At 43.0% G+C, this 27,639-nt stretch overlaps 2 protein-coding genes across 5 annotated transcripts; both read left to right on the top strand.

Annotated features, from left to right (window-relative positions):
* Window positions 1–460: 460 nt before the first annotated feature.
* Window positions 461–9,375, top strand: LOC144614636 (zinc finger protein 19-like). The gene is given in 5 exon segments (XM_078438952.1): window positions 461–493; window positions 3,231–3,249; window positions 3,252–3,356; window positions 3,927–4,040; window positions 7,149–9,375. Coding segments are annotated over 5 exon segments (957 nt in total). The 3' UTR covers window positions 7,835–9,375.
* Window positions 3,940–22,195, top strand: LOC144612661 (uncharacterized). 4 transcript variants are annotated; one of them, XM_060650233.2, is made up of 5 exons: window positions 3,940–4,040; window positions 11,951–12,015; window positions 15,151–15,277; window positions 15,824–15,937; window positions 19,714–22,195. In XM_060650233.2, the coding sequence occupies exons 2-5, from the start codon at window positions 11,983–11,985 to the stop codon at window positions 20,814–20,816; spliced, it is 1,377 nt and encodes a 458-aa protein (XP_060506216.1). In that variant the 5' UTR covers window positions 3,940–4,040; window positions 11,951–11,982; the 3' UTR covers window positions 20,817–22,195. The 4 variants fall into 4 exon arrangements, with proteins under 4 accessions (XP_060506216.1, XP_078295076.1, XP_078295077.1 ...); XM_078438950.1 differs by lacking the exon at window positions 3,940–4,040 and adding an exon at window positions 7,610–7,697; XM_078438951.1 differs by lacking the exon at window positions 3,940–4,040 and adding an exon at window positions 9,504–9,837 and having other exon boundaries at window positions 15,065–15,277.
* The last annotated feature ends 5,444 nt before the right edge of the window (window positions 22,196–27,639 follow it).

The following is a 27,639-nucleotide window of genomic DNA, read 5'->3' on the forward strand; positions in this document are numbered from 1 at the left end:
ATTTGAGCTGAAATCAAGAGTCAGATGCTTAACTGAGCCACCCATGTGCTCCCTTGGCTTTTTTTTTTTTTTTTTTTTTAAGGTTTGATTTGTTTTGCTTTTGTTTGTATGTATTTTTGCCCCACTGTATTGTTTTACCTAGGAAAGATAGCACTACCTAGTGGTTATGAATACAGCTCTTGTGGCCTAAGATAATTACTGAAACCCTCTAAGTCTCATTTATTTTTATTTTTTTTGGCAAAATGAGGACAATAGTTTTACATATCTGCTAGTACTATAATGAATGTAAAGTGCTGAGCTCTGAAGCTGGCACATTGCAAGGTAGAGTGAATATCAGTTGTTATTAGCAGCTAATGCAGGTTTGCAAGTTTAAAGGAAAGTCACTGCCTGGGTCAATCTCACTCTTGGTTCTCTTCTTCTTCCCTCAGCCCCCGCCCTTCATTGAGAGGGAGCTCAGGTGATGGCAGCCATGTGCCTGAAGGCCTGGCACCAGGTGAGCTGAGACTCCCTCAGATCCTTCAAGAAATCTTATTTCAGTGAAATGAGAGATAAGAGGGTCAATTCTGGCCAAAGCGTTAGAGCCAAAGCAGATGCCCCTGTTCATCCTCACAGCGGGACTGGATGCTCGGGGAGAGAGCTGATGATGACAGACCGAGACTCCAGGGTGCAGGAAACAATGGCTGGAGATGGCTAGAGAGAGTAGGAATCAGAAGTACAGCCTCATGCACTGCCAGGATCTCTGCTGAGCTGGAGGGCCCCCAGGTTCAGTAGGGACCCCCACAGAGGGATCCGTGAGATATGGGACTCAGGCTGATGGTGGAGATATCCAGTGTTTGGTGGGAGTGTTCAAGATTAACAAGGTTGCAAGGTTCTTGGGAGGCAGGACCAGACGGATGGTAAGAGGAAGAAAAGAAGGGGCCTATACCATTTGTCTTCCAAAAAGAGAGCGAAGTTGGGGGTTCAGGATCAGTGACAAAAGAATTGGTTCAGGAAGGGCACGTGAATGTCTATCTCTCTCTCTCTTTTTTTTTTTTTTTTAATGAATGTCTGTCTTGAGAGTCAGTTGAGGGAAGCAGCATGCTGCAGTATGAAACGTGGTACTAGGTGATAGGAAATTTCAGAGTAATTTCCCCATCAGCCCTCCAGGGCGTTGTAACTTTGAGTTAATCACTTGACCTCTGTGCCTCAGCTGACCTCATCGGTCAGATGGCAGGAATGCTATTCATTCCAGGTTAGGGAAAAGGATTCTGCCAGGTGCCTTTCAGCTCTGCAGCATGGTGGGTTGTTGAGTGCTGCTTGATGGGCTCTGTCTTCTTGGGACCTCTCTATGTCACATCTCAGCATCTGTGATCTTATCCCAAGTACCGTTCCCAGATCATCCATTGTCTGTGGGTTCCTTTTGGCTAATATCGCTTTGCCTGGAAGCCTAATCTCAACACATCAAAGCACAACTCATTGTATCCCTTGCCCTTCCCATTCCTCCTGCACTTCTGCCAATTGCTAGTATCCCCATGCCACCATCCCTGGTCACCATTTTTAGATTTTTAGTCATTATTGACTGTTCATTCTCCTTTGTCACCTTGTTCATTCAATCCAAATCCTGTTTTTCCTGTCTCAGCAACCATTTGTCTCTTCTTTGTATGGTTCTCCTGATTTTATCATCCCTTTCCTGGATATTGTCAGCAGAACCTGTCAATAGTTTCCTTTGTCTTGTCTTGGGCTTTCTTGTCATCTGACATTTATTGCCTATAGAGCTCAGGCTCAGGTTCTTGAATTTGAGTTTGTTGTTGTATGATGATCCATCTAAGAGCTTTAACCCAGAGAGTTGAAGTCACATTGGCATTTTACAAAGATCGTAATAGGTGTTGGACAGAAGGTGGACTTGGGTGATAAACCTGGAGTTAGGGACCATTGCCTTGGTCCAAAGGACAGTTGCTGAGGACTTGAATTATGTGGTGATTAATGATGTTGCATAGGCATCAGATCCAAGAAATATTTAGGGGATAGAATTGGCAGCATTTGATTGCTGATTGCTTACCAGAACTAAGCAGTGACTAGGGGGATAGTTGAGAATGATGCTCAGGTTTCCAGCCAGGAAGACCAAGCTGAAAGTGGTGCTACTGATTGAGACAGAGGATCAAGATAATGACCAGCATCAGGTTTGAGCACTTAGTGTTTGTTTCTCCTTGTACTAGGCAGGTCATATGAATTAGAAGTAGCCATTTTAGGGAGGGTGACGAGTTCAGAATTGGACATGTCAGGAACATAACTGACATGTAGATCACTAGGGCATCTGAGGCAGGCATGTGACTGATGCCAGGACCATGTGAGACCTTGGAGGGAGGATCATGTCCACAAGGGGAAGGCACCAGGGAGACGAGAAGGACCACATTGGTGCTGTCTGAGAAGGAAGACTTTGGGCTGGTAGACATTTTGGTTGATGGAGGACATAATATTTGAGAAATATAAAGAGAGATAGCCAAAGAGCCACCTAGAAGCAGTTAGAATCAGGAAACACTTTGTCCTAGGAAGACTCCCTGGAGGTGAGGATGCTCTTCCAACACCAGAGTCCTTTTTGCTGGAGGGGCTCAAGCAGGGGCAGCACAGCCCCCTTTTGTTAAGGGTGGAGGGGTGGTGGCACAGCCAGGTTGTGCATCAGGTGAAGGTTTCAGGGAACAGGGCCCTTTCTGACAAACCATGACTGTTCCCAGTAGGTGGGTGTGAGGATTGGGGTAGGGCAGACAGATGTGGACACACAGCAGCACTCTGGGTAAGTGCAGAGAGCAGGATGGATGGGCTGGACTCTCATCAGTAAAGTGAGGACAGGTAGCAGGGACATTGAGGGATGTCACCCATGAGAGGTACAGTTGGAGTCCAATCATCTGTTCATGGAGTATCTGAAAGACCAGAAGAGCATGCGCAGAAATGATGAGGGTTTGCTTCAGGAGGGTGAATTTGTAAAAGATATTCTGTTTTAGTTTTCTGTGTTGTGACATTGTCTCTTGTAATAGTCTCATGTGCAGTTAGAAGAGGCTCTGATAGTGAAGGCAGTCTTGGAGTTGCTGGCTGTAGGTGTGGTCATTCATCAGCACTCAGGGCTGTGTCCTGTCACTCCTCATTTCCTGTCCATCACGGGACTCTCCCTCAGCCCCTACACTGTCCCCTGGGCCCCACACTCTGGCTCTGAGCCAGAGGATTGGCTCTGGTGCAGCAGGAACCTCTTGTTTTAGGAGGTGGTGACCTTCGAGGATTGGCTATCTACTTCACCCGGACAGAATGGGCTGGTCTTTCTTCTGCACAAAGGGACCTGTACAGGGAGGTGATGCTGACAAATTATGGGAACTTAACTTCCCTGGGTAAGGCCACTTTGCCTTTGGGACTCAGACTCATTGGACAAGGGTAGGGTGGATTGTGACACGAATCTCACAACCTTTCACATATTTGCAGGGGCAAAAATTCCTAAACCCTCAGCCCCAGAATATGTCAGGCAGGGATGGAGGGGGAAGTCTGAGGTTACTTTGGGTCTAATGTGGGTTTGGCCATTCTCTGGTGAGAACAGTTCCCATCATAGGGCTTCTGTGGAGGGCACTGTGGGAAAGAAACATCCTCTGTTGAAGTTCATGCCTTCATCTCTCCCTGTGATCTAAGGAAGACATCCCTCATTGCTTTTCCGTGCTTGCAATGTCTTACAGGATCTCACGGACAAACTCTGCATGGTTTTTTACGAAGAGGTCACAAATGCTTAGTTTCCTCTTGATCAAAAAATCTCCTTGGGCTTCCCCACCCTCCAGCCCACTTCTGTGGGCCTTATCCTTACTGAGCTGCTTTGGGGTTTCCTCCTCTGACTGTAGACACAAGGTTACAGGGTACCTCAGGAGCACTAACGCGAGACTCCCCTCCAGCACCGTTTTCTTCTTCCTTTGCAGGATACCCTGTTTGCAGACTTGCCCTGATGTCACTTCTGGAGGAAGGGGATTTGTCTTGGGGCCTGGAGACACAGGATGATCCACCTGCAGAGAGTACCAATGATGTCTGTCAAGGTAGGTGAGGCAGGTTTAGAACCATCAACCACAGTCCTTTGTTAGATGCATGGTTTGCAAGTTTTAGAGCACTTGCTGTGTGCCAAAATGGAACTTCTTGGAGAAGCTCTGGAGGATACTAGTTATGGAGACCGATGTAGAGAGCTAAAACGGAGAGAATGTGTTAAGTGCTGTTGGTATATACGCAGCAGGCTGTGGGACACAGCAGGAGAGGTTAGAGGACTTCTCACTTAGAAGATCAGGTAACACTCCTTCAGTGGCAGGCCATGTGTTCTGTGTTCAGCATGTAAGAATGCATTGCAGAAGGAGTGGGAAGGGAAGATAGTCTGGCTGGAGGAAGGGAATAATAAAAGATCCAATATAATTTCTGGCATAATATAATATCTGGAAAAGGACTAGAATTTGGAGTATATAAACAACTCTCAAATTCAGCAATAAAAACAAACAGGCGGTTAGAAAATGTGTGAAGGGTATGAAGAGATGTTTCAACAAAGAGAACACAGAAATGAAAAGATGCTTGACATTAGCCATTAGGAAAATGCAATTTAAAACCACAGTGAGATATCACTACCCCCTAATCATGTATATCACCATAAAATTGTGAAGAGCTTCATGGTTTGATGTGCAGGGGAATTACCTGGGGAGTATTATTTTAAAATGGATATTTCTGAGGGCCATCTGTGAGCATTTATTCTTTTCTCTTTTTAAGTTAGCGTTCAAGAACATGTGGCTTAGGGGGTGCCCTGCGTCGGGCTCTGTGTTGATCAGTAGTCAACATAGAGCCTGATTGGGAGTCTCTCTCACTTTCTGCCCCAACCCACCCCCCAAAATAGATGAACTTTAAAAAGAAAAAGAACATGAGGCTTAGGACTGAAAGCCTAAGTAGGACTTCCTTTTGTTGACTTCTGTGTTGTTAACATGGTAGCCACTAGCTATGTGTGCTTTATTAAATTACTCTTAAGCACTTGAAGGGGGGCTAATTCAAGGTGAAATGTCCTAAAAGTATAAAATACCATATTTTGAAGATTTAGTACAAAAAAAGTATAAATGATCTCATTTATAATTTTTATGTTGACTTTATGTTGAAACAGTATTTTGGATATATTGGGTTAAATAAAATATTTTTATTTTTGAGTGAAAGATTTCTGCTCACAATCCGCTACATCTATTTCATGACCCACTAGTGGTTCTCAGCCAATTAAAAAGAAAAATCAAGCTAGTCTGGGAAAGATAACTACCCTCCATTGGACCTGAATAGCGAAAGTAAGAAGAAGTGAAAGGGGAGAAGGGAGAGGAAGTACCTGCTGAGCTCTGCTAGAGGAGTGGGAAGAGCTGCCGGAGAGAGGCGCAGCCGTAAAGGGAAGGTGGGAAATGGGCGCCACCGTGTGGGAGTGGAGCGCGAGGAGGTTGAGGAGCACCTTTGAGGTCGTCTTGGTTTTCCCAGTGAGGAAGAGGTGGCAGTGACTAGAGAGTTAGGTAAGGGAGCAGGTGGGGCTTTAGGGAAAGTTGTGATTGCCTGGAAGGACCGCTTTGGGGAACCTGATCAGTTGAATGATAGGGTTCTAGGGTGTTAGAGAAGGAGAAGTGTTTCCTTGTCATCTGTTATTCTAATCTGGATAATGTGACACTTGCTTTTTACCAAACAGCAAGAGAAATTGAGAATTGACTTCCAGGCTCCACATTATTCTGGTCACCGTGCTTCAGATTATTTTGCTCTTCACAGTTTCATCTGTCTCCTTGTTCCTGTGTCCCAGCACTTCCCTTCTGAAGAAGCCCATTCAAATTCACACACACAGAGAACTTGGTAGATAACCCCCACTCCCTATTAAAATAGAACTTCTCAGGGGCACCTGCATGGCTCAGTCACTTAAGCATCTGACTCTTGGTTTGGGAACAGGTTAGGATCTCACGGTTGGTGAGTTCGAGCCCTGCCTCAGGCTCTGTGCTGACAGCGTGGAGCCTGCTTGGAATTGTCTCTCTCACTCTCTCTCTGCCCTTTCCCCGTTCACTCTCTCTTTCAAAATAAATAAATAATCTTAAAAAACATTTTGAAAAAGGGAAATATTAACCAAAACAAGTAGATCAGCCATTATAACATAGATACAATTATTTTTGAGCCATAATAATTTTATTATTGCAGTATATAAGTTGTATGCTTGTGTATACAGAGTAGCAGTTATTCAATCATTTATTTTATTGTATTTATTTAGTACCTACTGTGTGTCAAGAATTGCTCAAGACACCCAGGATACAGCAAGAAAGAAAACAAAGCCCCTGCTCTCCTGAAGCTTATGTTCTAGTGGTTTAAGATCAAGGACAGCTAATTTGTAAAGAAAAGGAAAGATAAACAAGCATTCTGCACATAATTTTATTGTGCAAAAGGCATAAAAATGCTAATATCTGCTTTTAGCATACTAATGTTTAATTAACAAGAGTACAGATTGATAAAGATCAACACTTAAATATGAAATTGAAGTTTAAAAAAAAATGGATCGAATTTTAACAAACTTAATTAAAATGTCATCTTCCAGTCTTTGGAAATACAAATGTCACTGGACAGGCTGTTATTGTTGTCTGTTTCTCACCTGAGGTTTTCCTGTTCCTCACTATGAAAAAGGGGGCATTGTGCAGTCACCTGCCTCAAAGCAAGGTGTCCCCTTTCCGACTAGCTGAGCAGACACGTTTTGAGTCCCAACAACAGCACACAGGCAGCCATTTCTAACAGTTAGATGGCATACACTCAACTCTTGTAGCCCATCAGGTGTTGCCTCTTGTTCTTAGATTCCGTGCTGCTTCCTCCATGAGCATTTTCAAGCATTTAAGTACTATGAAGTCACAAGTTAATAGGGACATGAAAGTCTGGAGAAGCTTAGGAAGTAGTCTTCATTGTTGGAAAGTGTAGTGACCTGGGTTCAAAATCTCATTTCCTGTTCCACAGCTTCTATTTTCGGCCTCTGTCATATTTAGCTCTTCCAGTTTAATAGGTTTATATTTCTGGCAGGCTACACGGACGTTGGAATAGTAATCTCTAAAGGTCCTATAATTTCAGTGCTCTGTTGTTTCTAGTATAGTTCTCAGGTGGCATGTGTCTTCCATTTCTCATGTCAGATGCTGAGACCAACACTGACAGTGAGTTCACATCAACACAGGGAATTTCTGAAGAAAGAAATGTGATGATATCACGCGGGCTGCTACAGAGTGTTTCTCGGGAAAGTGAATTTCCAGGAACATGTGAACTGGAGAAACACCAGGAAATCTCCACAGCGAAAAATATTAAAAGAAAGGATGAGAGAATCTTCTGTGCAAGGAAACCCTTCAGATGTGAGGAATGTGGGAGATGCTTCAGCTTTTTTTCTTACTATGTTAGACACCAGAGAATCCACACTAGGGAGAAACCCTACCCATGTGAGGAGTGTGGGAAATCCTTTAATGGCAATTCTTCATTAATTCGGCACCAGAGAATCCACACTGGAGAGAAACCCTATCAGTGTGAAGAATGTGGGCAAGCCTTCAAGAATAGTGCCAATCTAATCAGGCACCAGAGAATCCACAGTGGGGACAGACCTTATCTCTGCAAGGAGTGTGGAAATGGCTTCCCCAGTAGTTCTGAGTTGGTTATACATCAGAGAATCCACACTGGGGAGAAACCTTATGAGGGTAAGAAGTGTGGAAAAACTTTCACTGTTAAGTCAACACTAAGTCGGCATCAGAGAATCTACAGTGGAGAGAAATCATACGAGTGTCTCAAGTGTGGGAAAACCTTTAGGACTTCCTCTTCAGCTACATCATCCTGAGTATGCCCACCCTAGGGAGAAGCCTGTCCTGGACCTTGGTTCCTTTGGCCTCCCAGCATTTTTTACCCCCTTTTCATGGTAATTACTGCCTTCCTTTTTTTGGAAAGCTACTCTTCCCTTACTCAACAATTGATGTGGTATAGGTGTGGCTCTGTTCCCCACTGGAAGGGTGGTACTTGTGGTCTAGTCTAGCCCATCTATACTCTTCCTTCCCTCTGCCACAATGATAGGTTCAAGTGACCAGGTTCATCCATTTTTCCATCTTTCTCCAGATTTGGGAATTGACTTATACAGCATTGCTAGAAGTAGCTATGAGGCTGTTCTTTTTCTGTGCTTTGGAACAGTTTCAGAAGCCTAGCAGTTATCTGTTCCTTGGAAATCTGGAACAAAAAAATCCACCTAATAAAGCTGGCTGGGCCAGTTGCTTTTGTTGGCGGTAGTAGAGGAGAAGAGATCTTTACTACTTTATAAGTTCTTTCTGTGGCATTGAGCCAGTTACATTGTCTATTTTTTCTTGAATCAGTATTGGTAATTTATAATTTTTTAATTTTTTAAATTTATTTTGAGAGAGAGATAGAAAATGGGGGAGTGGCAGAGAGAGAGGGAGAGAGAGAGAATCCCAAACAGTTTCCGTGCTGTCATTGTGGAGCCTGAAGCAGGACTCGAACTTAAGATGACCTGAGCTGAAACCAAGAGTCAGATGCTTAACTGACTGAGCCCAGGTGCCCCTGTAATTTATAATTTCTTACTGACACTTACAAATTATTAGCCCTGACTTTTACTCAGATAATGTATCCTGTTTAAAATATTTTCAATATATGCTCCTTGGCATTCTTAAATTTGTTGGTTGACAAGATCTGTATGGTTCTATTACTCATATATTTACATGCAAAAGCTTGACATTTGTCCTTATAATGCCTAGAATAGCATGTCTGCCATTACCTTATAACCAAAGAAATGGCCTGGGTTATCCATCTAAAGCAGGGTTTCTCAAACTTGACACTATCAGCATTTGGGACCTGACAGTTTTTTGTTGGCGCTATCCTATGCACCATAGGATGTTTAGCTTACTCAATGACTTCTGCCCACTAGATACTATTTGCAACACTCTTGCCTGCCCCCACTCATGAAAATCAAAATGGTCTCCACCCATCTAGAGAGATCCTAAGGTATGTTTTTGTAAAAATAAGGAGCCAGTCCTCTTCTTTGGATGCATGTCAGTCTGTGCCCTGTTCCCTCCCATGCCACTTTGTACTGTCAACTACTTGTCATGACAATTCTCAATTCTCAATTCTCAATTTCACTTCCTAAACAGTTCTGCAGTAGTATCCCTTCTTCACAGTCCTGGTCTTTCTTAATGTGACTGGATCTTTACCCCTAAGGAGGACAGGTGTTTTTGTTTTGTTTTTTTTTTTTAGTTTGGTTGGTTTTTTGGCTTTACTACTTCTTTGGCAGTGAGATGACATTTGTGGACCTACTCTGAAACTAGTTATATTAAAATACAGTTAAATGGCTTAAAAAATAAACCTGTGATACAGTAATTAATATACGTGTCTCTACCACTGTGATGAAATCAAATGACAAGATCTAAAGGTGAGCCCTAATAACAACGACGGTAATTTCGAATTAAAGAAGAGAATAACTCATATTTTGAGATATCTGCATCAACTGTGAGGTGATATGAAAATATCTGTGATTTCTACTGGTGACAAAGGCACGGTACTGCTGATGGTACTGGGGTTTGTTGCCAACACATAACTGAAGGAAATGCTACATTTCGGTTAGAGATCAGGGAAAACCCCAGTCAGCTGCCTCTCCTTTACCGGGTCTCCGAGGACCGCGGTCCCAGCCGCGCCCGCCCGGCCGGCCGGCCTGGGGTGTGAAGCCAGAGAACCACTGAGCGGCGCGCTCTGGCTTCCTAGAGAGGAAGCACGTGAGGCGCGGGCCCCGCGGCCCCGCAGTGACGCGCTTCCGGTCACGCCGCACTTTGCGCCTTTTCTGAGGTGAGTGGTGGGTTCGTTCGCCCGGTCGTCTCCGCTAGCGGCGCGCCCGTCACCGCCGGAGGAGGCTGCCGCCTTGGTCCCTGAAGCCGTGGAGGAGGCCAGTGGAGGCCGCTCGCGGGCCAGCGCCGCCCTCGCTCGGGTGCCGTCGCTCGCCCCGGCCCGCGGCGCCCGCTCTGGGACAAGGAGGCGGCGGTTGGAAAAGAGACGCCCCGTGCGCCAGACGCAGCTGTAGAGCCCTGCCCATTGGGCCAGCCACTCCTGACCTAGCAGCCGAAGGCCAGCTCGTGCTCGGGGTTCCCGGGATGCAGTTGTAGGGGACACCAGCGTGGGCTCCGCCTTCGGGGAGCTTTCCGTTTAATGGGAGTCACGTAGTCATTAAATCTGACCAGTTCACTCTACCTGTTTGTAACCCACTGGCTGCGGCCGGTCGCCTTTCGGTCGAAGACTAACGCCCTGCATGGCGTCCTCTTATGCGACTTGTATCCGCTCGTTTTGCAGCACACTCTCCTCGGCTCTGCTACGGCCTTCCTGGCCATTCACCTCCAGAACATGTTTTTGTTTTTGTTTTTGTTTTGTTTTTTTTTAACCTAGTTAATTCCTATCCCGAAATGTACCCATCTAGGATAGATTCCCCGGGCAGTAATCACAATTATGATCTTATTTATGAGATTCTTTGATTAACGTGTGCCTTTGCTTCAGACTGAGCTCCATGACAAGAGGGGTTACACCCTTTTTCCCTGTCTCCACTATATCTCACACTTGGCCTGGAATGAATGAAGTCTACCATAAATGTTGAGTGAAGAAAGCACAAATCAATGCAAGAGTATAATCTCAATCTGGGAGACGTGGTATACAGGAAAGTGAACAAAGTATGAGTGGAGTGTTTAACATGGGGAGCTGACTTGGTTTGTAGAGGATGTGAAGGATGACCTGGCATTACCTGCGGGAAGGATCAGGCTGCTGGAGAGTATCCTAGGTAGAGAGTATCTGTTAAAAAGATCCTAAGGTTGGAGCAGAGTAGTTCATACAGACACAACAGCAGGTATAAAGATCCCGAGTTAGCATCGTAGAGGGAACGGAAAGAAGGCCAGAATGGCTAAATCAAGAAGGGTGGCATAATGTAAGGCCAGCAGGAAATTACAGCAAGCAATGAAGTTAAGGAACATGCTGGTTTTGGGGCAGAATATGACCGCTTAGCAAGAACACAGTGTCTGTAGGGGATACAACTAAAATAATAACCCAGACATTTTGGCATGTTGAGGTGGCCTTTCAGGGTCCTTTGCTAATGAGTTTTGGTAATCACTGGGTCCTAGAATGGAGTGATGAGCAAAAAGATGCCTGCCCCAAGGTCCAAGAAAAGGAAGACTTCCCTTTTGATTCTTTTTCTGAATTTTCTCGGTGACTCTATCCTTCTATATTAACTTCAGAATCACTTTATCAGGTTTTAAAAGAAATCCTGTTGGGATTATGATTGGAAGTGATTTAATGTAGTTACTGACCATGGCCTTTGGAATTCTGACAGATCTGGTTTGGAATCCAAATTCATTCATCCACCACCTTGTGACCTTGGTAGAGAGAATTATTCTCTTAGCCTTGTTTTCTCATTTGGGGACAAGAAAATTCAGAGGATTATAGTGAAGACTGAATGAAGGGATGTGTATTTTACATCCCAAAACTTATTTTTTTAACTTGTTATGTTTCTCAGTAAAAGTTTATTTTTAAAAAATAAAGGTCTGGGTTTCCTTTTCCTCTTGTTAGGTTTTGCTTTAGTTTGTTTGCTTACTTGTTTGTTTCTTTGGGGTTTTTTGTTTGTTTGTTTGTTTGTTTTTTGCTTGTGTGTACTCCTATTCCCCCTGTACTCATGTCTTATGCAGGACAGGGAGCATTGCTCTGGTGCCTGAGGGCAAGTTACTTACTCTTTCAAAATCTGTTTCCTCAGCATTCAAACTTCATTGTATAGTGTGGATTGAAAGAAGAAATATATGCCACTTACCCAGTGGGCATTCAGTAAATGATGGCTGGTATTATTACTGGCAAGCAGGTTTGTTGGTTTAAAGGAGAGCCTTTGACTGGGCGAAGCTCACTCATGATTCTCTTTTGTTTCTTCCCTCAGCCTCTATCCTTCACTGAGAGGGAGCCCAGGTGATGGCAGCCATGCCCCTGAATGCCTGGCACCAGGTGAGCTATGACTCGCTCAGGTCAACCTTCATGAGATCTAATCTGAAGGAAATGGGTTATGAGAGGGATAATTCTGGCAAGACTCTTAGAACCAAATCAGCGGGAAAGTACCTCTTGAGTCTTTCTAGTAGGACTGAATGTTGGGGAGAAAGTTGATGGTGAGGGGCTGAGCAGCCAGAAGTCCTACAAGCATTGGCTGGAGAAAGTGTCCAGGGAATCAGAAGTACAGCCTCCTGTACTCCAAGGATCTCTGCTGAACCGGTTCAGTAGGGACCACAAAGGAGGGATCTGTGAGAATGAGGGACTTGGGCTGATGGTAGAAGTATCCACTGTTAGTAGGAGTGATCGAGATCAATGAAGTTGCAAGATTCTTGGGAGGTGGGAGAAGAGGGCTGGTAGGAGGAAGATAAGAAGAGGGGGTCTATAGTATTTGTCCTTCTAAAGAAAGAAGTTTGGGCTTTACAATCAAGGAAAATATATCCTCCTTAAGGGCAGTGCTGCTGACTAAGGTGAGGCAGCAGCAGACTATGATACGGAAAATCTGCACTAGGTCAAATCTGCATTAGGGCAGGTCACCTGAATTTAGGGATCCCATCGGGCCTCAGTGGTCTTGAGCCAATCAGTTAAACTCTTTGTGTCTTAACAGACTTCATCTGTAAAGTGAACATTAAGTACCTTACATTTGTGGGACTAGGAAATTGATTTCTTGCTGTGTTCCTTTACCATTTCCTCATCCTGGGATTTACTTATCCAGTGACTTAGCATCCATGAAGCATATCCCAAGTCCCAGTCTTGGATTTCTGACATCTGGCAGGTCCCTCTCCCTGACTTTAATCCAAACAGTATCTTCCATATAGTTTCCACCCTCTTCTGATCTGTAAGTACTGGTGAGTCACTGGTACCACCATATCACTGTCCTGACCACTCAGTTTCCGGATTGCTGAGCAGTTGTTGACCCTATTCTCCCTTGATACCACGTCTAGAGAGGCACCAAGTCCAGCTCCTTCTGCCTACTATCTCTTCCACTTGTCCTATATTTTGTATTTCCATCTTTCAGGGTTTGTCATTCCTTCTCTGGAATTTTGTCCGCAGAGCATTCCAGTTAGTTTCTCTGTGTACAGTCTTGTGCCTCCTTCTCACTGTCTGCCTGTCACCTGATGCAGTTCAGTTTCCTGAGCTTGGACTTTATCCTCTCGTCCTGGGTTCTTAAATTTTAGTGTGCTCCAGAATTACCTGGAGGGCTCATTGAAGCAGAAATGCTCTCCAGTGGGGCCTATCAGTTTGCTTTCCAAAAAGTTCTCAGTTGATGCTGCTGCTGCTCTGGGGATCACACTTTGAGAACCACTGTTATGGTTAGTGGTGACTCATTAAGTCATTGAGTTGACTGGGTCAGGTTATCATTAAAAAAAATTTTTTTTAAGTTCATTTATTTTTGAGAGAGAGAGAGCGCAAATTGGGGGAGGAACAGAGAGAGAGGGAGAGAAAGAATCCCAAGCAGGCTCCGCACTGTCCAAACAGCCCAGTGCATGGCTCAGACTCACGAACCGGGAGATCATGACCTGATCCTAAATTAAGAGTTGGACGCTTAACTGACTGAGCCACTCAGGCACCCCAGGGTGTCATTTAAAACAATTTTTTTTTAATGTTTATTTGTGAGAGAGAGTGATAGACAGAGTGCAAGCTGGGGAGGGGCAGAGAGAGAGGGAAACACAGAATCTGGAGCAGGCTCCAGGCTCTGAGCTGTCAGCACAGAGCCTGACTCAGGACTCGAACTCATGAACTGTGAGATCATGACCTGAGCCATTTTAAATTGATGATTTTATGTGCTGGCAGAGGATGGATTCAGTGCAGGACAGCCTGGAATTGGAGCTGTTTAAGTGTCCCCCAGCTATTGAACTAGTGTACTGATTGTGTGATGGTGAAGAAGAGTTGGACTGTAGAAATATTTCGGCGGTGAAACTGGCAGGATCTGATTACCAACTGCATGCCAGAAATGAGCAGTGATTGGGGGCGAGTTAGTCTAGGGTGAAATCTTAAGTTTCCAGTGGAGTCTGGGCTGAGATTGGTACCATTAACTGAGGTAGGGAAACAAAATTGTTGCTCACTGTGCCAATTAGTTTATATGATTTAGAAAAGGAGCCAGTTTCAGTTTGAAGATAAATTTGGTGTAGTTGGTGGGTCAGACATATTAGGTCACCAGGGAGTCTGAGGCAGTGCTGGGACTAGTGGAAGGTGGGGATCCACAGAATCAGTTGAGGCATAAGAAGGTGGGAGGATATTCTTTGCATGTTTAGGTAACCAGTTTGATACCAAAGTCTGAGGAGTATAGAGAGGATCTAAACCAGATGCTAGAACTTTCTGGGAAGATAGAGCCTCAGGGCCATCAGAGAAGGGAAACTGGGGCTGTTGAAAAATCATGAGACTTGGTTGGTAGAAGCTATTATAGATTGTCTTGGAGGTATAAAGAAAAGCAGCTAAAAGAGCTGCCCAGAAGCAATTTGATTCCAGAAGTATATTCTTCCAGGAAGACACATCAGGAAGTCTGTCAGAATAGACTGCTCCAGGCGGCACTAAGCTTTCTCTGCTGGACGTTCTTGAGCACAGGCAGGATAGTTCTTCAAGCACAGATGGGGCTTAGATGAGAATGGCTCATCAGAGCAAACCATGAAATTATTCTTGGTAATGTAGACTTGAGGTTTGGGGCAGAATGAACACATCTGGGAACACATGGATTAGCTGGGCACTGAGGCAGTGAAGGGGAAAACAGGTCCTGACATGCCACCTGTGAGTGGGTGTCTAGACCGATTGAAGCTAATGTCCATTTGTAGGTATAACAATAAAAGATTAAAAGTAGTTACAAAACCAAAGAAACTGCTTTAGGAAGCTCAATTGATGGGAAGCTTTCTAAGGTTTTTGAAATGTTACTGTGTTTTATAATGGTACAATTTATGTCCTAATGGAAGCTCTTCTGTTAGAGAAGTTTTAGGTTTTTGGTTGTGGAAAGTCATTTAATGGTCTAACATCCAGTTCTTTCACTTTTTCTCATTAGTCATCCCTAATAGGACCCCTCCCTCATACTGTACCCAGGCCGAGTCAGAGAATTGGCTCTGGGGCAGCAGGAACTTCTTGTTGTAGGAGTTGGTGACCTTTGAGGACGTGGCTATCTACTTCACTGGGACAGAATGGACTGGTCTTTCTCCTGGACAGAAGGCCCTGTACAGAAGTGTGATGCTGGAGAATTATGGGAACTTGACATCCCTGGGTAAGGTTGCTTTCCTCCTGGGACTCAGGTGTATGCTTTCCTGTTTCCTTCCTTGTTTTCTCCTAATAGGCTGGGTGTGCAGTGTGGAGAGGGAGTGGTTGTCTCTGGTATCCTCCAGTGTGTGGCTCCAGGGCTGAGACTGAATGACCCACTTCAAAGGTTGGTGGATAGGGAGAGATCTTGGATCAGTTTGGTCCCAATGTATGGAATTGCTGTCCCCTGGTAAGAGTACATCCCATCCTCCCAGGGGCTCTGTGCAGTAAGGAATACATAGTTTCCATTGCCAGAGTTAAATTCTTAGTTCGTCTAGGGAAGGGTGTGACCCCTTCCCTGTGTTTACATGTATGTCTTGTAGGATCTCAGTAACTTACCTACTCTTGAGTAGGAAGGGTCATAAATGCTCAGTTTCTTCTTTATCAGAATCTTGGCTTTCCCCAATCCTGAGCCCTCTTCTGCAGATCTTACTCTTATGGAGGCTCTTAGGGTTTTCCTTATATTGACACAGCAGACATATGTCTGAAAGGTACCACTTTCTCCCCTTTTCAGGATATCAAGTTCCCAGACCTGCCCTGATCTCGCTTCTGGAGGCAGGGAATTTGCCATGGGGCCTGGAGGCACAGGATAACCTATCTGCAGAGAGGACCAAAGACATCTGTGAAGGTAAGCGAGGCAGGTTGAGAACAGGCACCTATAGAGCTTGAGAGAGCAGTGTATTTTAAAATGAACCATGCTGGGAAGGATTTAAATAAAATGGATTATTTCTCCTAATAGGTAATAATATGAAACTTGTCCCATTAATTTTAACTCTTATCAAGATAACAAATTCCTCTTAATCATTTCATGCAATTTTTGAATCCATTACTCTTTTCTGAGTTTCAGCATTTCCTGTTTTAGTAGTCCTCCTTCTTTGGACAGGATGGATTTGTTCAAGGGCAGTTTTCAGCACTTGCCGTGTGCCAAGCTTTGTTTTAAGAAGTTCTGGATGATACATGCTATGGAGACAGATGTAAAGAGCTGGGGGGAAAATGTGTTAAGTACTGGTGTTGGTATGTAGTAGTGGGCTTTGGGAGCACAGCAGAAGGAGAACTTGGAGGAATTCCCATGTAGAAGCTCGGATAAGCTTCTTCAGTGGCAGGCTGTATGTGCCAAATTTGACTTCTTACAGTGGATCCCATGTGGAAAAAAAGAAGGTGGATTATCTGGCTTGAGAAAATCAATAGAGGATCCAGTAAATCATTGTGAAGAATTTTGCAGTTTAACATGCAGGACAATCACCGGGGGAGCATATTTAATCTAATTTTATTTATTTATTTTTAATGTTTGTTTATTTTTGAGAGAGAGAGACAGAGTACAAGCAGGGAGAGGCAGAGAGAGAGGGAGACACAGAATCTGAAGCAGGCTTCAGGCTCTGAGCTGTCAGCATAGAGCCTGACGCGGCGCTTGTATGCACAAACTGTGAGATCATGACCAGAGTCGTAGTCGGATGCTTAACCGACTGGGCCACCCGGGTGCCCCAGTGGGGAGCATATTTTAAAATGGGTATTTCTGGAATATTTGTCTATCCTAGTAAGCAGTGGAAGAGCCTGAGGTTTAGACCTCAAACCTAAGCGAGACTTCCTAGAATTTGGGGCTGGCAGTTTACAGTATACCCTCACCCCCTTTACTCAGCCAGCGATGGAGATGAGTATGGTGGGGTGTCTTACCCATCGAACTTTGTGTGAAAAATCTAGATTGCAGAGTTTGTGGTGGACCTGAGGGCTCTATCCTAAACAACTTAGGGCATGGGAATAGGAAATGACAGAGCAGGTAAAACCAATCATGCAGCAGGAGCAGTGACCCCTGTCACAGTGACTTTGCCTCTAGTGACACAGGCCCATATTTGGTTGCATTTGCAAAGTATTAACATAGTATGTGCTTTGGATTGGTCTGAAAGAAATTGAAGGAATAAAATCTTATTAAACTATTACTATATGTCAAGAGTTAACTTTTGAGTGAGTGAATTGGATAGGGGATAGTGGCACTGCAAAAATGGAAAAGGAAGGTTGCCTGCATGGCTCAGTGGGTTAAGCGTCCCAGTTCTTGATCTCAGTTCAGGTCTTGATTTCAGGGTCATGAGTTTGAGCCCTGTGTTGGGTGCCGTGCTGGGCATGAAACCTACTTAAAAAGTTAAAAAAAAAAAAAAATGAAAGAGGAAAGAGTATGTGTGGAGCTACAGTCGACCAGATCTTATCAAAACTTGGTCATCAAAGAGGAAAGTTGACTCAGATAACACTGGGAAGTCATGACATAAAAGGAGCTTTTTAATTCGTGTGAATTCAGATGTGAGCGTAGAGTCTGAGGCTCCTTTAGAATATGTATAAGTGGATGGCCAGAGCAGGCCATGGAGAAGGCAAGTGTAGAGTCTGAGATAAAGGTCAGGTCTACAGATGTAGATGCAAGTGTACTCTACCGGAGTTTTAATTGAAATGACACCCAGAGAGAACAAAGGGCTGAATCTTAAATGTTAAGGGTTATTTAATTTTGTTGAGAGAGAGGGAAGAGAAAATAGGCAGAGGAGGGTCCCTATGAGGGAACATGGAACTGAAGCCAGAGGTAGGAGTTTCAGGATAGGTATTTTGCACAGAGGGAGGGAGTAGGAGATGACAAAATTGAGGCAGCACTTTAGATAAGTTTATTTTGGTAAGTTTAGAAATGGAATAGAAGTATATCAAATGTTTGTCAAACTTTTTTTTTATTATGAGCCTCATGGGGTATTACATTTTACATCAAAACCCTCACTATGTACTCTGAGACTGGAGTATCAAGAAACAACATTTACCTTGGCATTGCAATGTACGTGAATACTGTTCTATGTTAGGCTAGTGTATTTCATTTAAAAAATTGTTTTCATTTAAAAAATGAATTTCATTTAAAAAATTGACACGATGTCAATTTCTCAACTAATGAGTAGGCAGTTTGATTAAACACTACTAAAAGAAAAGCTGGATGTGAAGGGAAGATTGTTCAGGTCAAGTGGATTTGAGGATCTGCAGAAGGAGGTTGGTGATGAAAAGGAGGGATGATATAGCTGGTAGAGTAGTGTAGCAGGGGAAGGGGAAGACATGGCATTGGGGTGACTGGGAAGTGTGACTTGAGAGGGCAGTGGATGGCTTGGGACTAGTGGGTGTGGAAATGGAAGGGAAAGACATTGAGGCCACTGCATCTGGGCAGTTGTGTTCTTTCAGCAGGAAGGTGGGGGTAATGGCTAGAGACCTAGGAATGTGGTTGCTTAGAAGAACTGCTATGGGGAACTTGATCCAGATGAATTTCAGAGTATGAGGTAGCAGGAAAATAGAGTGTTTTGGTCATTGATTGCTCATTCCTGGTTTTATAGCAAGAAGGAGGCAGGGTATGAGAGCAGACCACCAGATCTCCATTGTCATGATCACCCTTTTCCAGACTACTGGTTTTCCCATTTGCTTCAGTCTCTGACATCTCCTCTCCCACTGCTTTCCTCGTTTAACTCACACTCAAAGGATGAATTTGATTAATGAGCAGATGAGTCCCAGATAACCCAGATTAATGTTAAAATTAGTCTAACATTTTGTATAAAATAGATTGACTTTAACTTAGGTAAAATGGCATCCAGTCTTTTGGAACACAAATGCCATTTTATAGGTGGCTGTTTCTCTTCCTTTTGCTAATATGAGAAGGACTGCTCTGCAGTCTTGATGTATCTAAGTAAACTGAATTCCTCACTTTCCATATAAAATCTCTGCATTTTTGAGATTCAGACTTTTGTGAGAGTCTGATGACAAGACAGGAATTGTCAGCAGTTTTGGGGTATTCATTGACATCTATGGACCTGCAGTTAATAACTTCTAGGGGTGATGTCCTGCAGTTAAGAACCTCTGAGTGTGATTTTTTTCTTTGTCTTGCCACAGCCTAGTGCCTTTAATGCTCAGTGTCTCCAGTCTTTTGAGACATTTGCAGGGTATGAATTTTTTAAAAAAACAGTTCATGCATCACGTGATCTTTGTATCCTGATTCTGTTTTCTTGTACTTGCCAGCCCCAGGGTCACCACTTGCTCTTGGGCCCTTTGCCTTTGATATTTTGTAGGCCTATTACTATGATAAGGTCAGAAGATTAAACACACTAGAGAGAAGTCATTAAAAAAATATGGAGTCTGGAAAAGCTTAGGAAGCAATCTAATGTGTGCTGTGTATACCAATACCCTGTTTCTCCTCAACTGTTCTCTGTGTGATACTTGGCACTTTCATTTTAGTAGCCTGTTCTTGCTAACAGTCTGATGTGGGGGTTGGAATTGTAATTTCTAAAGGCCCTATAATTTATTTTTTGTTTATTTGTTTGTTTGTTTTAAAGGCCCTATAATTTTTGATGTTAGTTTGTTTCTAGCATAATTCTCAGGTGGCATTTGTGTTTTCTGTTATGTTAGATACTGAGACCAACATTAACAGTGAGTCCACATCAACACAGGGAATTTCTGAAGAAAGAGATGTCATGTTGTTACATGGTTTGCAGAAGAGTGTTCTTCAGGGAAGCAACTTGCTAGAAACCAGTGAACTGGAGAAACACCAGGAAATCTCCACAGTAAAAAATATTAAAGGAAAGGCTCCAAGAATCCACTGTGCAAGGAAACCCTTCATATGTGAGGAGTGTGGGAAATGCTTCAGTTATTTTTCTTACTTTGTTAGACACCAGAGAATTCACACCGGGGAGAAACCCTTTGAGTGTAATGAGTGTGGAAAAGCCTTTAATGGCAATTCTTCATTAATCCGGCACCAGAGAATCCACACTGGAGAGAAACCTTATCAGTGTGAAGAATGTGGAAGAGCTTTTAATGATAATGCAAATCTGATCAGGCATCAGAGAATCCACAGTGGAGACAGACCCTATCTCTGTGGAGAGTGTGGAAATAGTTTTACCAGTAGTTCTGAGTTTGTTATACATCAGAGAATCCACACTGGGGAGAAACCTTATGAGTGTAATGAGTGTGGAAAAGCTTTTGTTGGTAATTCACCACTGCTTCGACATCAAAAAATCCACACTGGAGAGAAACCCTATGAATGTAATGAATGTGGCAAAAGCTTTGGAAGGACTTCTCATCTTAGCCAACATCAGCGTATTCACACAGGGGAAAAGCCTTATTCTTGTAAAATATGTGGGCAGGCCTTCAATTTTCATACGAAACTAACTCGGCACCAGAGAGTCCACAGTGTAGAGAAACGCTTTGACTGTGTAGATTGTGGAAAAGGCTTTAGTGCTCAGGAACAATTAAAAAGGCATCTAAGGATCCATATTCAGGAGTCTTCCTCTTTATGTGCTGAGTGTGGAAAAGTCTTCACTAGCAAAAGAAATCTTCTTCAGCATCAAAGAATCCATACTGGCCAGAAACCCTATGAGTGTGTCAAGTATGAAAAAACCTTTAGGACTTCTTCCAAGCTAGGTCATCATGAACATGTCTACCCCGGAGAGAAACCTGTCCTGGACATTTGTCATTTTGGCCTCCCAGAATTTTTCACCCCCTTTTACTGGTAATAGTACACTAAATTTCCTTTTGGATTTCATCTTCCACTCTAGTGGGATGTGTGACACAGGCCTGGCCACAGATTCCTTCCCCTAAGCTATAGTTATTGGTTCAGATGTCAGTAGTTCACCCACAATGGTCCAATTAGAGCCCCAGGACTTGGTAAGAATTAATAGGAAGAAATGCTCTTCTTTTTTTCCTTAGTCTTAGAGCGGAGAGGAAGTCTTAGATTCTTGTGGAGACAGAATAAAGTTAACAGAGTCAAAGAGGAATCAGAGTTGAAGAGCAATCACCCTGGAATCTTCTGTTTGAACAACTGTGTTAAATCATATCTGAAGCCAGAAATACATCTGGGTTTTTTGATTCCAGTAACCAATACATTTAGCTTTGTTTTTGTTCTGTTGTGTTTCTTTGTTGTTGTTCAAGCAAGTTTAGGGTAGGTTTTCTTTCCTTGCAACAGAGCCTTACCAGCATAACAAAAATCTTGAGGGATAACAAATCTTAAGGAGAAGTGTTTTGTGTTTCAGCAGTTCCTGTGATTGTAACAAGAATGGAAAACCCGTTGTAATTCAAGAGCACGGGCTATATCAGGACACCAGTATATAGAAGTTCTAGCTATTTGAGGGGCACCTGAGTGGCTCAGTTGGTTGTGTGTCTGACTCTTGATTTCAGCTCAGGTCATGATCTCACAGTTCGTGAGATCAAGTCCCAGGTCAGGTTCTGTGCTGACAGCATGGAGCCTGCTTGGAATTCTCTCTCTCCCTCTCTGTCCCTCCCCTGCTTTGCTTCTCAAAATAAATAAAAACTTAAAGTTTTTTTTAGTTATTTAAGCTCTGTGACAAGTTTCAGTGTTACTACAAAATTATGTCTGCATCAATGAATCCATTCTCAAGATAAATCTTAACTATAAAGCCAAAAGCTTCCACTCTTAAAGCTTTCATTTTGTTTGCTCAGTTTTTATTTGGAATGGACGCTATTCTAGGGATTAAACTGGTAAATGCCAGGCTATTGTATCTTTAATAGTGTGGCATTTACCAATTTGTCTAGAAGAGCATGCCCACCTTGATCTGGTTAGTGTGCCAAGGAAAAGCTCTGGTTCTCATGAAGGGGTGCTGAGGTGTCTCAGTAAGAAAACAAAGAGCTGGCCCTTTAGATGATGAATGTAGTCTGCACCCTCTTTTGTCTAGTGCCCTTTTGCTGCCAACCATCGTGGCAGTCACCCTGCCATATTCCAGACTACCTGTTCCCTGAAATCCAGCACCTGGTGGCTTCACCATCTCTTCCTTATTTGCCGGCAGTTTAACGAGCAGTTGTATCATGTCCTTGCACTGACCAATGGGTAATAGGCTGGGGGATCGCTTAACTTAAAAATTGAGGTATAATATACATACAGGAAAATGCACAAATCATAGTTGTACAACTTAAAATGTTATAAAGAACATAGCCTTATAATCAGGAAAGTACATACCAGGACCTGATGTCTCCTTGCACCCCATTCTAGTCATTACTTCTCTCTCATAGTAACCTCTTTTCTGATTTCTACCATCACAATTTTTTACGTGAATGGAGTCATCAGTATAGATCCGTTCTCAATGCTGCATGGTTTTCTGTTACTTGAATATACCACGATTATTGCCTACTGTTGCTAGGCATTTCAGTTATTTCTAGGGGGATCATTTTGAGAGCAGATAATTTAAAAGTCACTCAGAATAAAACTGGTGAAAGTAAACAGGCTTTGGGACTTGGTTTCACATGCTGCCATGTGAGCCACAGCTGCCCTTAAGTAAATGATATCACAGCAGTAATACCCTTGGCACTCATCCTATGCCAGGCACTTTCCTAGTCACTGCACACACTTAAACGATTCTCTCAAGTGGGTGTTGTAATTAGTTCCATGTTGCAGTTGCATGGAACATGTTCCATGTTGCATGATTAGGCCACCCAAGGACACAGAGGTAGCAGAGTAGGGCTTCAGACACGGGCAGTCAGTCTGGTTTCAGAGTGCACCTGTGTCCTAGCCATCCCAGTATTCCCCTATAGAGATCCGAGTTAAGGTCAGTACCAGAAGAGGGGTTATTTGAGGAGAGTGATGGACTCCTTAGAGATGGAAGAGAGTATCAGGAACAAGATCAGGAGGCCTGTGCCTGACTTCACACAGTGAGGGAAAGCATAGATTGAGCTAGAACAGTAAGACGTGTAGTACAGATAGTCTCAATATGGCATACCCAGGAGGCAGAGGACCTGGCTCTTAGGTCCCTCAACCCTCTGAAACGCCATTGGAAAATGGATATTTTCTGTCATGTACCTGAATCAGCTGGCTCCTCTGAGGTGTTTTCAGGTTTGAGATGTGGTGAAAGCCTTAGTGATTAGTCATTTTCATCTTTGTGTACTTAATTATCAAGTAGTTTGCATTCATGGTCCCTGACCCCAGTGCCGTTATCAGAAAGCCTTCTCCAACTGAGTAACTGCCTTTGAATTAGTTATGGTTAGTGTATTAGTTTCCTATCGCTGTGACAAAATACCACAAATTTAGTGGCATAAAACAAAAGAAACTGAGTTTTGGAGGCCAGAAGTCTGAAATCTGTTTTCTTGGGTTGGAGTCAGGGTGTTGGAAAGGCTGTACTCCCTGGGGAGACTCTGGGACGAGTCTCTGCCTTGTCTCTTCCAGCTTTTGGTGGCTGCCAGCATTCCTTAGCTTGTAGCCACATCACTCCAATCTCTGCTTCTGTCTTACCTCTGTGTGTCTAATCTCCATTGGCTTCTCTTGTGGCATTTAGGACCCACCTAGGTAATCAAATGACACCAGTAAAAACTGCCTTTTAAAAAAAATGTAATTCTCAAATTTGTATTTTTTTTTTAATATTTGCTTTTGAGAGAGAGAGAGAGAGAGAAATAGAGCATGAGCAGGGGAGGGGCAGAGAGAGAGGGAGACACAGAATCTGAAGCAGGCTCCAGGCTCTGAGCTGTCAGCACAGAGCCTGACATGGGGCTCGAACTCACGAACTGTGAGATTATGACCTGAGCCGAAGTCTGATGCTTAACTGACTGAGCCACCCAGGCACCCCTGTATTTTATATTTTTAAAGTGTATTTTTGTTTCTAATGGTTTTTTATTAAAATAATTTTTGTTTATTGTTTTTATTTAAAAAAAATTTTTTTTTAACATTTATTTATTTTTGAGACAGAGAGAGACAGAGCATGAACAGGGGAGGGTCAGAGAGAGGGAGACACAGAATCTGAAACAGGCTCCAGGCTCTGAGCTGTCAGCACAGAGCCCGACGTGGGGCTCGAACTCACGGACCGCGAGATCATGACCTGAGCTGAAGTCGGCTGCTTAACCGACTGAGCCACCCAGGCGCCCCTAATGTTTATTGTTTTTAATTTAATGTTTATTTTTGAGAGAGAGAGACACAAGAGTGTGAGTGGGGGAAGAGCAGAGAGAAAGGGAGACATAGAATCTGAAGCAGGCTTCAGGCTCTGAGCTGTCAGCACAGAGCCCGATGCAGGGCTTGAACCAACGAACCCGTGAGATCATGACCTGAGGCAAAGTCGGATGCTTAGCTGAATGAGCCACCCAACTGCCCCATAATGTTTATTTATTTTTGAGACAGAGAGAGGGAGACAGAGCATGAGCAGGGGAGGGGCAGAGAGTTGGGGAGACACAGAATTCGAACCAGGCTCCAGGCTCTGAGCTGTCAGGAGACAGCCTGATGCCAGGCTCGAACTCACAGACCACGAGATCGTGACCTGTGTTGACGTTGGACTCTTAACCAACTGAGCTACCCAGGCACCCCTCAAATATTTATTTTTAAGTTTTCATTTTAAATTCTAGTACATAACATATAATGTAATGTTGGCTTCAGCAGAATTCAGTGATTCATCACTTAAACACCCAGTGCTTATCACTACAAGTGCCCTTAATACCCATCACCAGTTCAGCCCCTCCCCTCCCCACCTTTCCTCCAGCAACCCTCAGTTTGTTCTGTATAGTTAAGAGTCTCTTATGGTTTGCTTCCCTCTCTCTTTTTTTTTTCCCCTTCCCCTATGTTCATCTGTTTTGTTTCTTAAATTCCACATGAGTGAAATCATATGGTATTTGTGTCTTACTGACTTATTTTGTTTATAATACACTCTAGCTCCATCCATGTTGTTGCAAATGGCAATATTTCATTCTTTTTGATGGCAAAAACTGCCATTTAAAGTAACATTTACAGGTCCAGAAAGTGGGACCTGGTATCTTTGTTTGGCTATTACTCATTTTTTTAAACTTTATTTTGAGACAGAGCACAATCAGGAGAGGGGCAGAGAGAGGGAGAAAGAGAATCCCAAGCAGGCTCCACACTGTCAGCATAGATCCCGATATGGGTCTCGATCTCACAAACCATGAGATCGTGACTTGAGCCGAGATGAAGACTGATGCTCAACCAACTGAGCCACCCAGGCACCCCTGGTTGGCTATTACTGAGATCCACAAATAAGGTGGAAGAGGAAAGAAGTTAACATTAATTGAGCAATGCCTGTATTGTATGTACTTTAAGTGAAACAGCATATAGTATTTACAACAACTATGTGCTATTACCCCATTTTTCAGATGAATGGAATTTCAGAAAAATGAAGTGATTGCCCAGTGTTTCATTGCTAGTCAGGGAAGGAGCCAGAACTCCTCAATGTGATTCCTACTAAGTCACAGTGCCTCAAAAGCTGGCTGGTGTTTTGAACTTACTGACTAGGCAGTGTTAAGTTAGTGCACTTGATAACACATAACAAACGTATTTGTTTCTTTTTCATTTCCTGCCCACCATCTATATTGCATTTTCAAATAACCTGAATATATAAAGGACATTGGGGTTTTAGCAGTTTGCTATTATCCACTGTGTTTTGTAATATAGCCAAACGAGATAATTCAAGGAAAACTACCTTAAGGAACCAGAAGTACCTGGTTTGGCTATAGATGTAGTCTTGCTTTTTTATCATCATCACCACCACCATCATCATGTGTGATCTCTTGCTTTTTAACTGAAATATTTAATCACTTGTATTTAATATACTTATTAATTAATATTAGGTTTAAGCCTGTCATCTTCATATTTGTTTTCTATTTGTCCTATAGTTCTTTCTCACCACCCCCTTCCTGCCTTTTTTTGGATCAATATAATTTTTATGATTTCATTTTATCTCCTTTTGTGGATGTTTAGCTATAATAGTTTTTGTTTTAGGGTTCTTCTAGGATTTAGACTATATATCTTAAACTTAGCACACTCTGCCTTTAATATTATAGCACTTCATGTACAGTATAAAAACCTTATAAAAATGTACTTCCATTACTCCTCTCTTAATCTTTTAAGGTTGCTTGAAATTGTCCCACAGCTCACGAATTATCTGTTCATTTATTATTTAAACTTTTAATTTTGAGATGATTGTAGACTGACATGCAGTTGTAAGAAATAATACTGATAGATCCCATGTATCTTTTACCCAGTTTCCTCCAAAGGTAACACAACAATCAGGATACCGACATGGGTAAAACTCAACATACTACACAGTTCCATATTCACAGGGATCTCTCATGCTGCCTTTCTAGAGCCACTTAGAACCCTCTCCCTTATTCCTGGAAGCCACTAACTTATTCTCTATTTCATTTTTAAAAATCACTTTAAGAATGTTATGTAAATGTTACCAGACAGTATATAACATTTTGAGATTGGCCTTTTTGCTCAGAGTAATTCTCTGGAGATGCATTGAGACTTTTGCTACATGTATCAATAATCTGTTCCTTTTTATTGCTGAATATATTCCATAGTATAGATACTCCACAGTTTCTTGAACTACTCACCTATTGAAGGACAGCTGAGCCATTTCTAGTTTTTGGCTATTATGAATAGAGCTGCTATAGATAGACATTTGTATACAGTTTTTGTGTGAAAGAAAGTTTTCAGTTGTCTTCTTTTTTTTTTTTTTTTTTTTTTTTTTTTTTTGAGAGAGACAGAGAAAGCATGAGCAGAGAAGGGGCAGAGAGAGAGACTCCCAAGCAGCCTCTGCACTGCTAGCACAGAGCCTGACACAGGGCTCAAACCGAGGAAACTGTGAGATCATGACCTGAGCCAAAACCAAGAGTCAGACGCTTAACTGACTGAAACACCCAAGTGCCCTAAGTTTTCAGTTGTCTTGAATAAATGCCCAGAAGGACAGTTGCTGGGTCATGTGATAACTGCATGTTTATAGTTTCCTAAGAAACTGGCAAACTGCGGGTGCCTGGGTGGCTCAGGCAGTCAACTGTCTGATTCTTGGTTTTGGTTCAGGTGATGATCTCACGGCTTTGTGGGTTTGAGCCCTGTGTCAGGCTGGGTGCTGACAGCGCGGAGCCTGCTTGGGACTCTCTCTCTCATCTCTCTCTCTGCCCCTCCCCCACTCTCACTGTGTCTGTCCCTCTCTAAATAAATAATTAAGAAACTGAAAAACTGTTTTCCAGGGTGACTGCACCATTTTATTTTACATTTCCACCAGTAACATATGAGTGATTCAGTTGCTCTGCATCCTTGGAGGCATTTGGTGGTGTCACTGTTGTTTTATTTCAGTCATTCTGATAGATGTTTATTGTATTGTGGTTTAATTTGCATTTCCCTCATGGCTAATGATGTTGAACATCTTTTGTTTATTTGTCATCTGTGTATCTTCTTCAGTGAAGTGTCTTTTCACATATTTTGCCCATTTTCTAATTGGATTGTTTGTTTTATACTGTTAAGTTTTGAGAGTTCTTTATATATTCCGGAAATATATTATCAGGTATGTGCTAGTACTTCTTGGATATGTGGTTTGCACGTATTTTCTCCTACTC

The sequence above is a fragment of the Panthera onca genome, chromosome E2 (assembly GCF_046562875.1).
Source record: "Panthera onca isolate mPanOnc1 chromosome E2, mPanOnc1 haplotype 2, whole genome shotgun sequence".
Lineage (NCBI taxonomy): Eukaryota > Metazoa > Chordata > Mammalia > Carnivora > Felidae > Panthera > Panthera onca.